At 60.0% G+C, this 13,437-nt stretch overlaps 2 protein-coding genes across 2 annotated transcripts; one reads left to right on the plus strand and one right to left on the minus strand.

Annotated features, from left to right (window-relative positions):
- Positions 1-1,798: 1,798 nt before the first annotated feature.
- Positions 1,799-5,349, plus strand: VOLCADRAFT_57519 (uncharacterized protein; the record flags this gene model as incomplete). The annotated part of the gene is made up of 7 exons (XM_002947907.1): positions 1,799-1,984; positions 2,169-2,355; positions 2,615-2,748; positions 3,084-3,221; positions 3,659-3,766; positions 4,647-4,711; positions 5,142-5,349. 7 exons carry the CDS (start codon positions 1,799-1,801, stop codon positions 5,347-5,349), a joined length of 1,026 nt encoding a protein of 341 aa, XP_002947953.1.
- Positions 5,350-6,430: 1,081 nt separating this feature from the next.
- Positions 6,431-11,866, minus strand: VOLCADRAFT_116664 (uncharacterized protein; the record flags this gene model as incomplete). Its single annotated transcript, XM_002948058.1, has 8 exons — positions 6,431-6,574; positions 7,229-7,288; positions 7,867-8,077; positions 8,894-9,114; positions 9,823-9,992; positions 10,053-10,176; positions 10,777-11,010; positions 11,849-11,866. 8 exons carry the CDS (start codon positions 11,864-11,866, stop codon positions 6,431-6,433), a joined length of 1,182 nt encoding a protein of 393 aa, XP_002948104.1.
- Positions 11,867-13,437: the final 1,571 nt, after the last annotated feature.

Raw genomic sequence — 13,437 nt, forward strand, 5'->3', positions numbered from 1 at the left:
CACCGGAACAAGATGAAAACCGCTGCTAATTATTTCCCGGGCAACGAATTGCTGACAGAAACCAAATGTGCTGCCGGTCTGGCTTTCTTCAGAACAAGGACCCCTAGCTCGGTTGGGGCCTGGACGAGCAACGCTTTTTACACATCAGGCACCTTCGATGCCGATCGGTGTCAACTTGAATTACTATTTTTCCTACCACATACCATATTCCTTATAGCAATTGTAGAGGTCCTTCATGCGTTGTCGTTGCAGGGCACTGTATTGTAGTTTCAACGCCAACCACGCCAGCCTCGTGACATACCACGCCCCTTGTAAACTCCAAGTATGACTCGGCGGAGCTTTGTCAGTCGATTAACTCGCTATGCAATAGATTGTAGTTGTGCAAAGGGTCCTTTGAACCCATCATGGCCTCCGCAAGGGGCCGTTGGCACCCATCATGTTTGCTGTCACGCTGGAGGACATGAGCCCAGCACAAGCTACGCTTACGGAATTCAGTCCACGGGCTTCCACAGTGTCGCTCGTCGTCCTTCCTGCGCTCGGGGGTTCTGCTCATGGCCGCTTACTGCTGCGGCCACATCGCAAACACAGAGCCAGGAAGGGAACAGCTCCGCAAACTGGGTCCTTGACCCGGCATCGGCGGCCGAGTACGACCGCCGGCTACGGGAGTTCCTGAATGCCTCACGTGCCCTTCAAGACCTTCCGACAGCTCGGCGCGATCCGCCTGCCCCTCCACCGCCGCCACGCCCGAACCGCCCCCTCCCTCCACCTCCATTCCATTCCTTCATCGCTCCTGCTGCTGCTGCCACGATACCAGCCCAAGACAATACGGGCTTTCTCGTTGGGGACGTGGCTACGGCTGTAGCAGCAGTAGCATCAGAATCGACAGGGTCGCCAGCAGCGGCATCGCCGACCTCGCCCGTACCATCCACAACATCACCACCACCAGGCATTTCCCCCGCATCACCATTATCACCTCCATCCCTACAATCTTCTTCCCGGGTGGGGCTGGGCCCGCCGGAGGTGGCCTCCTCGTCCTCCTCCGCCCTGCAGGCCACCGCCGCCGCCGCCACAGCTAGGGACCGAGCCCGCGCCGCCCTGCGCAACGTCCCCGCCTTCACACCAGCACGAATAGGCGGCTGCAGCAGCAACAGCAGCAACCCATCGGGGCCTCCCGCCAATGGTTGTGGTGGTGCCGCCGCCGCTGCCGCCCTCCCTAGGTCCGAGGTTTCCGCCGCCCTCCCACAGCCCGTTCCCGCTGCCCCCGTTCTTCCCGCTCCTCCTGCTCCCCCCCACCCCGCCTCTCCCACCCCTGTGGACTGGCGGGGGCTGCTGCAGCGGGCTCGCCAGGTGCTGGGCAGTCGCCAGGTGGCGGGGGCGGAGATGCTGACGGACAAATTCAGGTGGAGCGGGTGGTGGTGGTGGGGTGCGGTGGGTGCGGCAGGTGTGGCTGAGAGGCGGGGGCAGTGTAGGGGGAGATATGGTTACATGCTGATCTTACGTATTGTAATTGGGAAATAGGCTCTTGGTCACGGTATGAGAGGTCTTAGACAGGGGGGAGGGTGAAGGGTTGTCTCCGTACAGGCCGGGACTCGATCTGCGCTGTGTGGTCCCACTGCGTGATGTGGTGTGGTGTGATTGGTGTGGAGCTCTTTATAGTCCCCAAGGAGCCGGGACCGGGGTCGAGGGCCCCGCCAGGGAAGGGACTGTCCTGCGCCAGGGCGCGAAGAAGATCGTGCGCCGCGAGGTGAGCGCGAAAGTGGTGCCATCTGCTTCGCTGCAACACCCCGGATTTGCGTTAATGGACCCCGCTCCCTCCGGCCCCCTCACATTTTCGCCCGTTCCCCCGGCCAGTCGCATACACACGTACCTGCGGATCTCCCTGACTGAGCGATGCAACCTGCGGTGCACGTACTGCATGCCGGACGAGGGGGTGGCGCTGACCCCCACCCCCCAGCTGCTCACATCGCGGGAGATCATGCGGCTGGTGGGTGGCGTGTACGGGCTTGGGAGGGGGAAAGAGGACATGTACAGGCCGCACACCAACGTTGCAAAGTATAGGTTCACGGGAATGAAACCCAAAGCATCGGGGTGTCCCTCCTCCTCCTCCCCCTCCCCCTGCCAACTCTGACAATGCCTGACCCTACCCCACACCTCCCAACCACCTCCAGGCTCGCATCTTCGTTGAGGCCGGTGTCACCAAGATCCGGCTGACGGGGGGGGAGCCCACTTTGCGGCGTGACATCACCGACCTGATACGGCAGCTGTCCTCGCTACGACCCATGGGTCTGCGTAGTGTGGCTATCACCAGTAACGGTATCGTACTCGCCCGCCAGCTGCCCGAACTCAAGGAGGCGGGTGAGCCCCGGGGACAAGCAGCGGGTAGGCAGTCCAGGCTTAGGGTTGTATGACGGGGAGGAGGGTCGTCCAGTAGGAGGTGGGCCAGCGGGCGGTGGGGGGTAGTGGAAGGGGCTAAGCGGGAAGAGACCGGAAAGAAGGGGAAAGGATGTTTGGAGGCGAGCAAGCAACAAGGCACGAGGCCCAGCCACCTGTCAACCACCACCCAGCTACCTAATACCAGTCACGTCCCAACCACTTCCCAACCACTTCCCGTCAGGTCTCACCGCTGTCAACATCTCCCTGGACACCCTGCGGGGGGAGCGATTCGAACAGCTCGCCAGGAGACCCGGACACAAGCGGGTGCTGGAGTCCATCCGTACGGCAGTGGGCTTGGGGTACGACCCCGTCAAGGTGGGTCAGTACAGCGCCAAGTTGGGGTGTTGGGGTCCCCTCTGAGGGGTAGCAGTCGACCTGTCCGGGGGATCGCGGCTGGGGGGGGGTGCGGCTGGCCATGTAGAAGCGGGGGGAGCCCGGGGGGGGGGGTTGCGTGCGGTGTGATGACGGATTGCTTGGAAAGTAAAAGCCTGGAAACAGCCTTTCTGTTTCCCAGCCACCCCTACCCCCGCACTCTCCAACCCCCCATATTCTTGCCTTGGGGGCCCCCATCTCTCTCACACACATACACATGCACGCACATCTCCCCATCCCTCACCACCTACACCGCCTCGTTGGCTTGTGTTGACCAGGTCAACGTGGTGGTGATGCGGGGGGTCAATGATGACGAGGTGGCGGACTTCGCCGCGCTCACCCGGGATCAGCCCATCAACGTCCGCTTCATTGAGTACATGCCCTTCGACGGCAATGTGTGGTCGGACAGCAAGATGGTCAGTTCAGCAGCAGGGGGAGGAGGAGGGGCGGGAGAGGCAGGGAATGAAGGGCGCGGTGTCGAGACAGCGGCACGGGCCGGGTCGTACGGTCGTGGGTGTGTGTTTGGGGGAAAGGGAGTGAGGGCGGACCGGGGATTACAGCAAGGGCGTGCGCGGTGCTTCGGATGGACAGTTTGTTGTGTTGATGTTTTGTGAGGTCATTTACAAGAGAGAGACTGCGCTGTGGGCTCAGAGGAGTTAGGGGATTGCTGTGATGAGCTGTGTGCTGTGAGTGTGGTGGAGGGGGCGCACCCTGGGATGAGGACGGGGACGATGGGGACGATGTCGTGGTTTTCGGTTTGTATATTCCGTGCGCTTTGTTCCACCTGGCTTCGCGGGGCCTTCCCCTGCCTTTGCGCCCCTTGCCTTATTATACCCCTTCTTGGGTATTGCAGGTGCCGTACCGCGAGTTGATCTCCCGAATTCAAGCGGCCTTCCCGTACACCCCCCTGGAGCGCCTGGACGACCCGGCGGGGGAGGTGGCCAAGAACTTCCGACTTTGGGTGGGTACCATGGCGGTGGGGGCGGTGGGGGGTGTAGGAAAGGGAGGGGGAGAGTGGAAAAGACAAGCGAACCCCTCTCTCAACCTGAATTGTGAAGCACCACCACCACCACCACCACCACCATCACCACCACCACCATCATCACCACCACCACCACCATCACCACCACCACCACTACCACCACGTCCAGCAGTATCAGGCTTTCAGGCGTTGCTGCCCCCTTGCCCCACCGGTTTGCTTTGAACCGCCCCCTCTCCCCAAATTCCAAATTCCCCAACCTCTCTGCCTTGCATGTGCCTTTACCCGCTGCTCCTGCTGCCTGGCCAGGTGAGTCCATAAGGTGGTTCGAGCTTCTTTGGTTTTTCGCGTTGGCGTCGGTAGGCTAGCCGGAATAGTTTAGTTTGGGTCGGTCGGGTCAGTCGCGCGTTCTAGTTTTTTTTTTGGGGGGGGTTGGGAGGAGCACTTGCATACCGGCAGCCTTTCAGTATCAGCAATGCAGCTTTCTCTCCTGGCCAGCAACTTTACGCCTCTTTTACGTCAGCACTTTCTTTTCTCGCCGCCTTCACTACTTTTTCTACACCTACTAGTTTACGTTTTGGCTATAATATTTCTGGCGGCTTAGGTAGGTAGGACTTCCAACTTCTACGCCAATTCTTCATCCCGAGGTTACAGTCGTCATCCCGAGGTTACAGTCGTCACATTCGCCACGGACGCCTTTCGGTCAGTTCTTTCGGTTGCTACTATCTTGCTCTGGCAGCAGCTTAAATCGCGTGTGGTTCGTCTTTCCCCCTCTCCCCCCGGTACGCCGCCACCGCCGCCGCCGCCGCCTCTCACCGCGCCTTTGTGTTCGCCCGCCTCCTCCCCCGGCAATCCCCGACAGGGCCATCGTGGCAGCGTGTCGTTCATCACCTCCATGACACAGCACTTTTGCAGCGACTGCAACAGGTGCGCGCTGCGGGAGGAGGGAGGACGGAGGAGGGAAGTGGGAGATGGGGGGATGCAGGGATGTAGTGCAAGGGGGTTGCGTCTATATGACTCAGATCGACATGCTGTCAGGTCCGGGCCCTCTGATGGGTTTCCGTTCCCTTCCCCCCGTCTGGTACACTCTTGCCCTGGCAGCAGCTTCACTCGTTTGTGGTTCGTCTTTCCCCCCTCCCCCTGGACCCACTAGGGGCACTTTCGGATTTTGGACGCCGGCAGTTCATTTCTGATCTTTTCGCACCATATGATGTTCCCCCTCCCGCCCGCCCTCCCTCGGACATTTGCTGCTTGTATATCCTTTTATTTGTTTCTTCTAATTCCTCCTCCCTTCCGTTCTCCTCCCTCCTCCACGGCCCTTTACGGCCCCTTTCCCTCTTTCCCGGGGGCTGCTCAGGCTGCGGCTGCTGGCGGACGGCAACCTCAAGGTGTGTCTGTTCGGTGCTGCGGAGGTGTCCCTACGTGACGCCATGCGGGGCGGCGCATCAGATGACGACCTCCGCGCCATCATCACTGCGGCGGTGGGCCGGAAGCGGGCAGCGCATGCGGGCATGTTCGAGCTGGCAGCATCAGCCAACAGGCCCATGATTACAATTGGAGGGTAAGCTGGCTGTGAACAGCACCACCAACACCACCAACAGCAGCAGCTGGAGGGCCCAACAGCGGAGCGGGATGACCCACCGGAGAAGGGGCCGAAATTTGCGTTGGAGTAGGGAGCATAAGGTTCTGTGCGGGTGCGGGTGGGTGCTGAGGGTTTTGGGTGAATAGTTTCATGAGAGGAGTGCTGCGGAGTGTCGTGATAGGGTTTTGGTCTTCGGCAAGGGCCTCGGGAGGAGCGAGGGGGGGGGGTCGCTGGGTGTGCGGCCGTGTTGGAGGCCGCGAATTAAGTAACGGGACCCGTATGAGGAGCCTTGCCTTGGGTTGATGAACTGTGCTATGATGTACTGTGCTACGAGGGTTTGTGCGAACTGTGTCGGAGAGGAAACTAGCATACGAGGGGGGTGTACCTGATATCGCAGGTTTCGCTGGGTATTGACCGCCCTTGACGCCGCCGTAAGAGGTGTTGACGCTGCCTGGCGGTGTACCTGGTTGAACATATGTATGTATGTGTGTGTGTTCAAAGAGATTAGACGCCGATTCGCGCGGATTCAACCCATGCACTTGTGTGCGTGTTTTTGTGAAGTGAACCGCGGGCCGAATCTGCATGGGTGTGTATGTGTGTATGTGTGGAGTTCATGTCTCCAGACGGCTGTATTGTTACATGTATATGGGGGGGGGGGGAAAGGCCGCGGCGGCCGCGGACACAGCGTTCCGCTGTTTGTACACCACCTGCCGAGGCCGGCTTACTCCCGATGCTCGTCCGAGGGGCAGTCCTCAGGGCCCCCCCTCCAGCCGCCAGCCGCCAGCACCTCTCGCTCTTTCCTGAGGGGCCCCTCACATCCACCGCCTCGCCAACATGCCTTCCCTCCCTCCACACACGCACACACACAGATTGACACCGAAGCTGTGCACACCATCAGCAGGCTCACGGGCAACACACCAGCCATTGCGTCTCTTCCCCCCCCCCCCCGAGCCAGCCCACCAGCCAGCCAGTGTAGCATCCAGCTAGTCAGCCAGGCAGCTCCTGTTCCAGATGAAACGGGAGTCAAAACCCCAGCTATCCATGTGTGTGTCAAAGCTGGCCGGCTACCTCACACCGGACTGGGGGGGTGCGGGGTCGTTTCCGGAGCGCCAGTATAGGGCGAGGTTTGGCCGGGTGGTGCGGAGGACGTCTAGAAGCTCCTGGAAGCCCCCCTCCTGGGTACCCGGGTTGGCGCCCACCTCCAGACTCTGCAAGGAGGGTAGGGTTGGGGGAGGAGGAGGAGGAGGGCAGGGAGGAGGAGAGGAGAGGTGAGAGGGTAAGGAACAGAGGCGTGTCAGATGAGGAGTCAGCTTCGGAACACCCCACGCACCGCCCACATCCATACACGATACCCTCCTCTATCCTACCTTGCGTCCGCGTCCCACAACAGCGGCAAAGTGATGAATGTGACCACTGCCTCCGCCTCCCGCACTCGGGCGTCCATGAACACCGGCACCCACTAGGTTTTAGCGTGTGGGTAGCCCCTTCCCACCAGTGGGCCCACTCCACCAACTATTTTGCGACATGGCCGTTCATGCACCCCAGTGCCCACGTCCCCAAGCGCCCACCCACCATCACCTTCGGAACCAAAACATACATATATACACCCACGCACGCGCACCCACTTGAAGGCGGGGTGCTCCTCCTGCTGCCAGCGCACCAAGCACCGCCCGCAGCTCCTCAAGACCCAGACCTGTCCCCGATATACAGAGCTCCAGTAACTCACACCAGGCTGGGGGCCCCCCATTCCTTGACCTTCCCCGTGCTCCCTCTCCCGCTGCTGCTGCTGTATCTGAGGATGCTGTGGCAACCAGGCTGGAGGCCAGGGCTGCGGCCCCCGCTGCCCCCAGCGGGCAGCCCACCATGCTGAGGTGGCGCAGACCCACTGCCCGGGACAGCGCCGCTACCGCCTGAGGACCCGCCTGCAGACAGACCGCGATCGTGTGGAAAGGGAGGAGAGCCCCTGGGGTCGTAATTGGCTGGTCAGCCGCACGGGTGGTGGTGGTGTGGTGGTCAGTAGCATCGGTGGTGGCGACGAAGGTGGCGGCAGTGATGGCGGGGATGGAATGCCACTCTCAATCATGGATAGGTTCTCCCAGGGCCCCGTGAGCTCCAGTGCCGTGCTGCCCAACACAACCCTTTCACATACATACACACACATAACACACATACACACACATAACACATACACACACATGCACACACACGTGAAATGGACTTCAGCACGTAAAAGGCGTTGACCCCCCCTCCCCACACCACACAGAGAGGAAACAGCCAACGTGCGACCGCCGAATTCCGCATGCAGAGTGGGGGTGGTGAAGGGGACAGCCCACACGCACACAGCTCTCCCCACCGAGGCTCAACGCGCCATAACAACACGTCTTTCGCCGGGGCGGCAACAGCAAACAACCAGGGGCCCCCGGCACGGCAACACTGCACACACACAGTACATATACACACATTCCTCCCCGCCCCGCATTCCCCCCCCCACACGCCCCACCGAGGTGCCCGACACGTCCAGATGCGTCAGCCGCGGCGGCCGAGCCTCGCCGCTGCCCTCCGCGTCCTCTTCCTCCTCTTCCTCCGCTCCCGCCAGCGGTCCCAGGGGGCCCCCCAGCTGGGCGACATCCCCATCCGACACCTCCGTGTTTCCCGCTAGACACAGGGCCGCCAGTCGGGCACCCGCGAAGAAGGCGTCTCGGAATGCGGCCCTGCGCAACCCGACGTGGCAGCCACCGGGGTACAGGCGGCCGCCGCACACGGAGGGGAGGAGAAAGGAGTCGCTTCATGGCTCGCAGTCGACCCAACAGCGGGGAGCCCTAAGCGACTCCGGGGCCGTGGGGAGGGGGAGACGCGGGTGAGGCCTTTCAACGCGCACGCACTCAACTTCAGGAATACTTCACGATAGCCATAGGGCCCACAACCCTCACACACAAACACACAATCACTCACTCACTCAGCCCCCCCCCACACACTCGCAAGTCTAAGTGAAGGAAAAGTAAAGGGAAGGGAAGCTGAAGGAGCTGAGATACACACAGACACACACATGCACAGATCAGTTGCCTGTGGTTGAGATGGTTGGATATACGATGGGGTAGGATGAAGATTCGATGAAGATTCGATGAAGATTCGATCTTTGCCGACCTGCTTTCCGTGCCACATAGCGGCCCGCCAGCAGCCGAGGGCCACGGCACCGCACCGCAGCCGCCCGGTGCTCTCCAGGGATGGTCATATGAGGCTCAGACCCTGGCGCCCCGTCCGGGGGCCCTTGGGCCGGGGTTTCCTCGAGACTGCTCTCGCAGCTTTTGAAGCTACTGGTGAGAGCACATACCTCCTATTTCGGCCGCGACCGCGACCCCCAACCCCCCACGGAGCTCCACTGCGCTACAACACTTGGCAGAGCTGGGCCACCGCCAGCTCCACAGCGGCGCTGCAGGGGTCCCTGGTGCTGTCCCTACTTGCTGTGTAGCATACCCGCACGCGCACATATCCCCACGGAGCGGGACTACTATTACAACGCCACTTACATCGCCCGGGGTCCCAGACCGCATTCCTCCAGGCCCAGACGGAGCAGCGGACTGCGGCTGGGTGGCGCTGGGCGCAGATCTACTGCTCCAACGGCAGCTTCTGTAGATCCTGACCTAGATGTGGATTTGGATCTGGGTTTCAGGGCCGCAGCCAGTTCCTCTCCGCCCTGGTCCCCCAGCTCCGTTCCCCTCAGCGATAGCTCTCTGAGCTGCGGTGCGGCCTGGCTGGGGGGAAGGGGAGTGTGCGGGCATGGGCAGGCGGGGGTTGAGTGGTTGACAGCTGGTAGGTTGGGGACTTGGCTGCTGGAGGGGCCGTGTGTATGCGCGGGTAGCAAAGCCACTCGAGGGCCGCAGAGGAGCATTCAAACACAACACGGCATTTGAAGACGCGTGGCGCTACTGGGGCCGCTGACCCGCCGTGGTCTGGTGTGAATCACACTGCTGCGATTCAGCAGTGGTGGGCGGTGATGGTGGTGGTTACGGACCAGAGGCTGGAGCGGACTTTAAGGCACGTCCCTCGCGCAGCAGGGTCCCCCTTTCGGGCCCCCCTTCGTCTCCCCCTCCTCCCCACACATACAGCATGACATCATCCCTCAGCCCTACCCGGTGAGGAACCGCCCTAGCAGCCTGCGACCAACCTGCTCCCCCCTCACACCCCCTGAAAGATCCTCTGCTTCCCGCCTCCCTTCCCCCTTTTTTCGTCATTCCCTGTACCCCCCCCCGTGTAGTAGCTGAGCGCGAAAAGGCCTTTGTAGATGCTGGCGGAGCGCCTTAGCGCGTATATATCGACAATATGCGTGCGGTACTGTGTACAGCTACTACAGCTCGCCGCAACAACCCCCTTTCCCCCCCCTGCCCTGCCCTTGCCCTGGCAGCAGCTTCAATCGTGTGTGGTTCGTCTTTCCCCCCCCACCCCGCAGCCGACGTACCCCCAGCAGCTCCCCGATAGCCTTCCCGCCTTCCGGTCCCAGCGGGTTGCCGTCCAGTCGGAGCACCTCCAGCCGGTAGCAGCTGGGCGAAGCCGCCAGCGCACGAACACCCGAACACGTCACACCGCAGCCCTGGATCTCCAGCACCCGCAAACCCGCCCAGACCGCAGCTGCCATCGGCGGCACGTCGGCGGTGTCAGGTACAGCGCTGCTGCTGCCGCCGCCCCTACCCCCACATAGCGCATGTAGACCGTCGTCCGACAGCTTGGGATTGCTGTTTAGGAGGAGGTGGGTGAGCGAGGGTGCCGCTGCCAAGGCGGTGCAGAGCGCCGCGGCCCCTCGCAGACCCAGACCCTGCGCGAGCAGGTAAAGAAGGATAAGCCGGGCGCGGTGCATATCGTTTAGTTGTTACAGCCAATAGTTCAATTCCCCTTCCCTCCCATTGGAATGGCAGTAAGACGTGCTCATGATGCGGTGCGATGCAGTGCGGTGCTTTCATCAGGTAGCTGCCAACCAGCCAGCAGCCAGCAGCATGATGTCTTCCCACCTCCTCCCAAACACCGTTGGGGACTTATGAGAGAGACGCGGTCCGGGCGCAGTGTGTCGGCATCTGGACTGGTGCAGGATGCGGATGTGCAAAAAGGTAGAAGGTGATGCACCAGGCAGGCATCTCTAGTCCGAGCTGTGAATTCAATCCAATCCAAATCTATGTCCATAGCCCCTGCCGGGTTCTTGGCCGATCCGAGGAGCCCGTTTTATGCGTGTCTTGTGCGTATTAGGTCGCTTTTGGCGGTCAGAGATGGCGGTCGTCTCAGCACAGACGCTGCGGTGGGGAATGGAGAGAACTAACCCACGGGACACAGGCGCAGCCGGACACGGCGGAGTTACAAGCTGTAGCTGTGCACATTCCCCCTGAGTCGTCTGCAACATACACGCACCCAGGTGCTGACGCACCTTGTTGCACAAGTCCAGACGGGTGAGGCTGCTGGCAGCGACACCGCGCGCCAATGCAGCCACTCCATCGTCTCCCAGGGAGCTGTCCCCCACGCACAAGGACTGCAGGCTTGGGCTGGCAGCGAGCATGTCAGCCAACAAAGATGCTGTGTGTGGAGCCAGCGGGTGGCTCGAACAATAGAGTTCAGTCAAGTTTGTGTTGGACGCCATGGCACGGACAAAAGAAGCCACATCCTATGATGTTTAAGGGGCGACGGCAGCAAGTAAGCCACAGTAGACGGATGCCGTTAAAGTAATTACGCATCAGGACGAAAGTCCACTGTCTTACGTCGTGGGCGAAGCGACGCTGGCGGAGGATGGTTAACGATGACAGCTTGGGGTCGTTGTCCGCAATGCGACGGACCAAATCATCTATTCCTCGGGCACCTGCTTGCCCCCAAGCCATAGCGTAATAACTGCGCCGCAAACAAATTGGTCCACTGGCGGCTGTGTAACAAGTGTCAGGTGGAGGCAGTTATGTAAGGCAAATGCAGTAGCTCATAGAGCTTTGCAGCATACGCAAGTTTCGCAAAATCTCCTGCGCAAACGTGTGAGCTCCTAAGAGGGGACGTGGACGACAGAAGAACTCGGGCCGCGTGTGAAAGATCAAATATTGTCATACGCTGTCCCGAATGGCACTTTCGCTATGAAGCTACCAAGCTTTGGAAAAGGTTGATCGGTTGTTGTGGCCACACGTGGCTATTTTGTACTCGGCTACTGCCATTTAAGTCGTACAATAAGAAAGTTAAAACCTTGAGTGGGTCACAAGAGCTGTTTAAGCATGGAAAAATAATGACTCATTACAGCTGCCACAATGCTCTCGGTAAGACGAATATCCTGGGCATGAAGTAGAAGCAGAAACCGCTGGCCGAAAAGCTACCGCCGATTTTGCTGAAGGCGGATGAACAAGGCGGTTAAAAGCTAAGTCATCAGCAGGATGGATGGGATTGCATGTCGGCATGCTCTGTTGCAATTTATGCCACAACTGTCACCTGCTCCTGGTTGACCCGGCATTGCAGTCCATGGTGCTCACCAGAAAGAGCATGATCATCTTGCCGCCTCCAACGGATGAACGTGCGGTGTTAACTTGGCATTACAGCCAAGACCAGTTGCAGGGCTTGACCTCTGTGACCCAGATGGCGCGTCCTGGGAAGCGCGCCCTACGTCCCTACGTCCTCCATCCCCAGATTTGTCCGCTGAGCGCGGGGCCAGAAATGTGACTCAGCGACACTCCTCTCCTCAAGTATTGCCCTCGGGGTGTAGCTCAACCTCGAGCAGCGGTGCCCAGAGGCGACCTTTACAACTCAGGCTGATATGCTGATATGTACCGTGCGGCGGTTGTACTGCCTGGGAGTTGCATGTTCTCTGTCTTCCGGTGTATAGTAACTTGGAGCGACAGCACCATCAGTGCGGAGTGAATCAAACACATCAAGACCGCGCCACATTGGTTGGAAATGGATGGGGATGAATGGTGCTGCGTCAGTGTCATGGGTACTCCGATGGGCCGACGCCAGATTCCGTGTCTGATGACATTCTTTAACCTTCTCTAGGACACAGAAGCTTCGTTTCCCTCGATGGTGATGATGATGATGATCGTCTTTATTGTGGTCAGTCGCAACAGGGACGGTGCAGCGACTGGTAGCAAGCCACAGACGACTTGCATGCCAATCCTCACCAGAGGCTCGACCATTGCCTCCGGGAGATCCCGAGATCGATACCCGTTAGGGTCAAAGACCTTCCGATGGTGGAAGGCATTGCGCCCCTAGTTGGTGGACGGTGGTGACCTGGGATTAAGTTTACCTGCGAGCCAACCAGGAATGGAGTAGGGCCGCTGTCGACCCGGCAGATTCCGTTGGATGTTGGTGGTGGGTGCAGAACTTGAGCGATCCACTGAGAAGTTGACTAGGGTGACTGGATGAGGGTGCCCTGAAATACCGGGGAAGGCAGGGTTTCGCAGGGTAGCTGCCACGGGCGAAGATACACCCCCCTGTTTCACACATCATACTTCGCCTATGGAAAAGCGGCTGTGGCCACCCGTCGAGGTTGCGGTAGGTTGGGGAACATGAAACCCTAAGGCATGGCAGCATGTGCTACCGAGCATTGTCTCTGGCGAGGCTATCGGAGCTGGGAGCCCTTAGGGGGATCGACCTTATGGTTTGGCCCCAGCCGTGGTCAAGCCCCCTTACGGTGTGTTTTTAAACGTTCTTGTGCATAGACTTGTCTGAATAACTACCGCTCTACCGACCTGGAAAGATGTTCCGGCTTCACGGACGTCGTGCGTAACCTCTGCCCGCTCGGCATGTGCTTCAGGTGCACCGTAGGTCGCTAGCGAAGGGATCCCGTACACACCTTTCCTTACGATTGCCAACGTCTCCCTAGTACGTTGCCCAGCCCGTTTTTTGCAAGGTAAATTGGCGCGCTTTCTACCCTGCCCATTGTCTCATAATAAGGGGCGACGATTTCCACCCTTCCTTCAGCGGCCTCGCCGCGGGACTTTGACGACAAGGGCACACGAAAACTTTCATACAAGCCTTGGCAAGGAGCCTCAGTTGCCGTGTTTTGGACTGAAGTTGAAATCACGAGTAACTGAGCTCGAGTTGGCTTGTTGCTTAAGGGTGCTTA

Source organism: Volvox carteri, assembly GCF_000143455.1.
Source record: "Volvox carteri f. nagariensis unplaced genomic scaffold VOLCAscaffold_8, whole genome shotgun sequence".
Lineage (NCBI taxonomy): Eukaryota > Viridiplantae > Chlorophyta > Chlorophyceae > Chlamydomonadales > Volvocaceae > Volvox > Volvox carteri.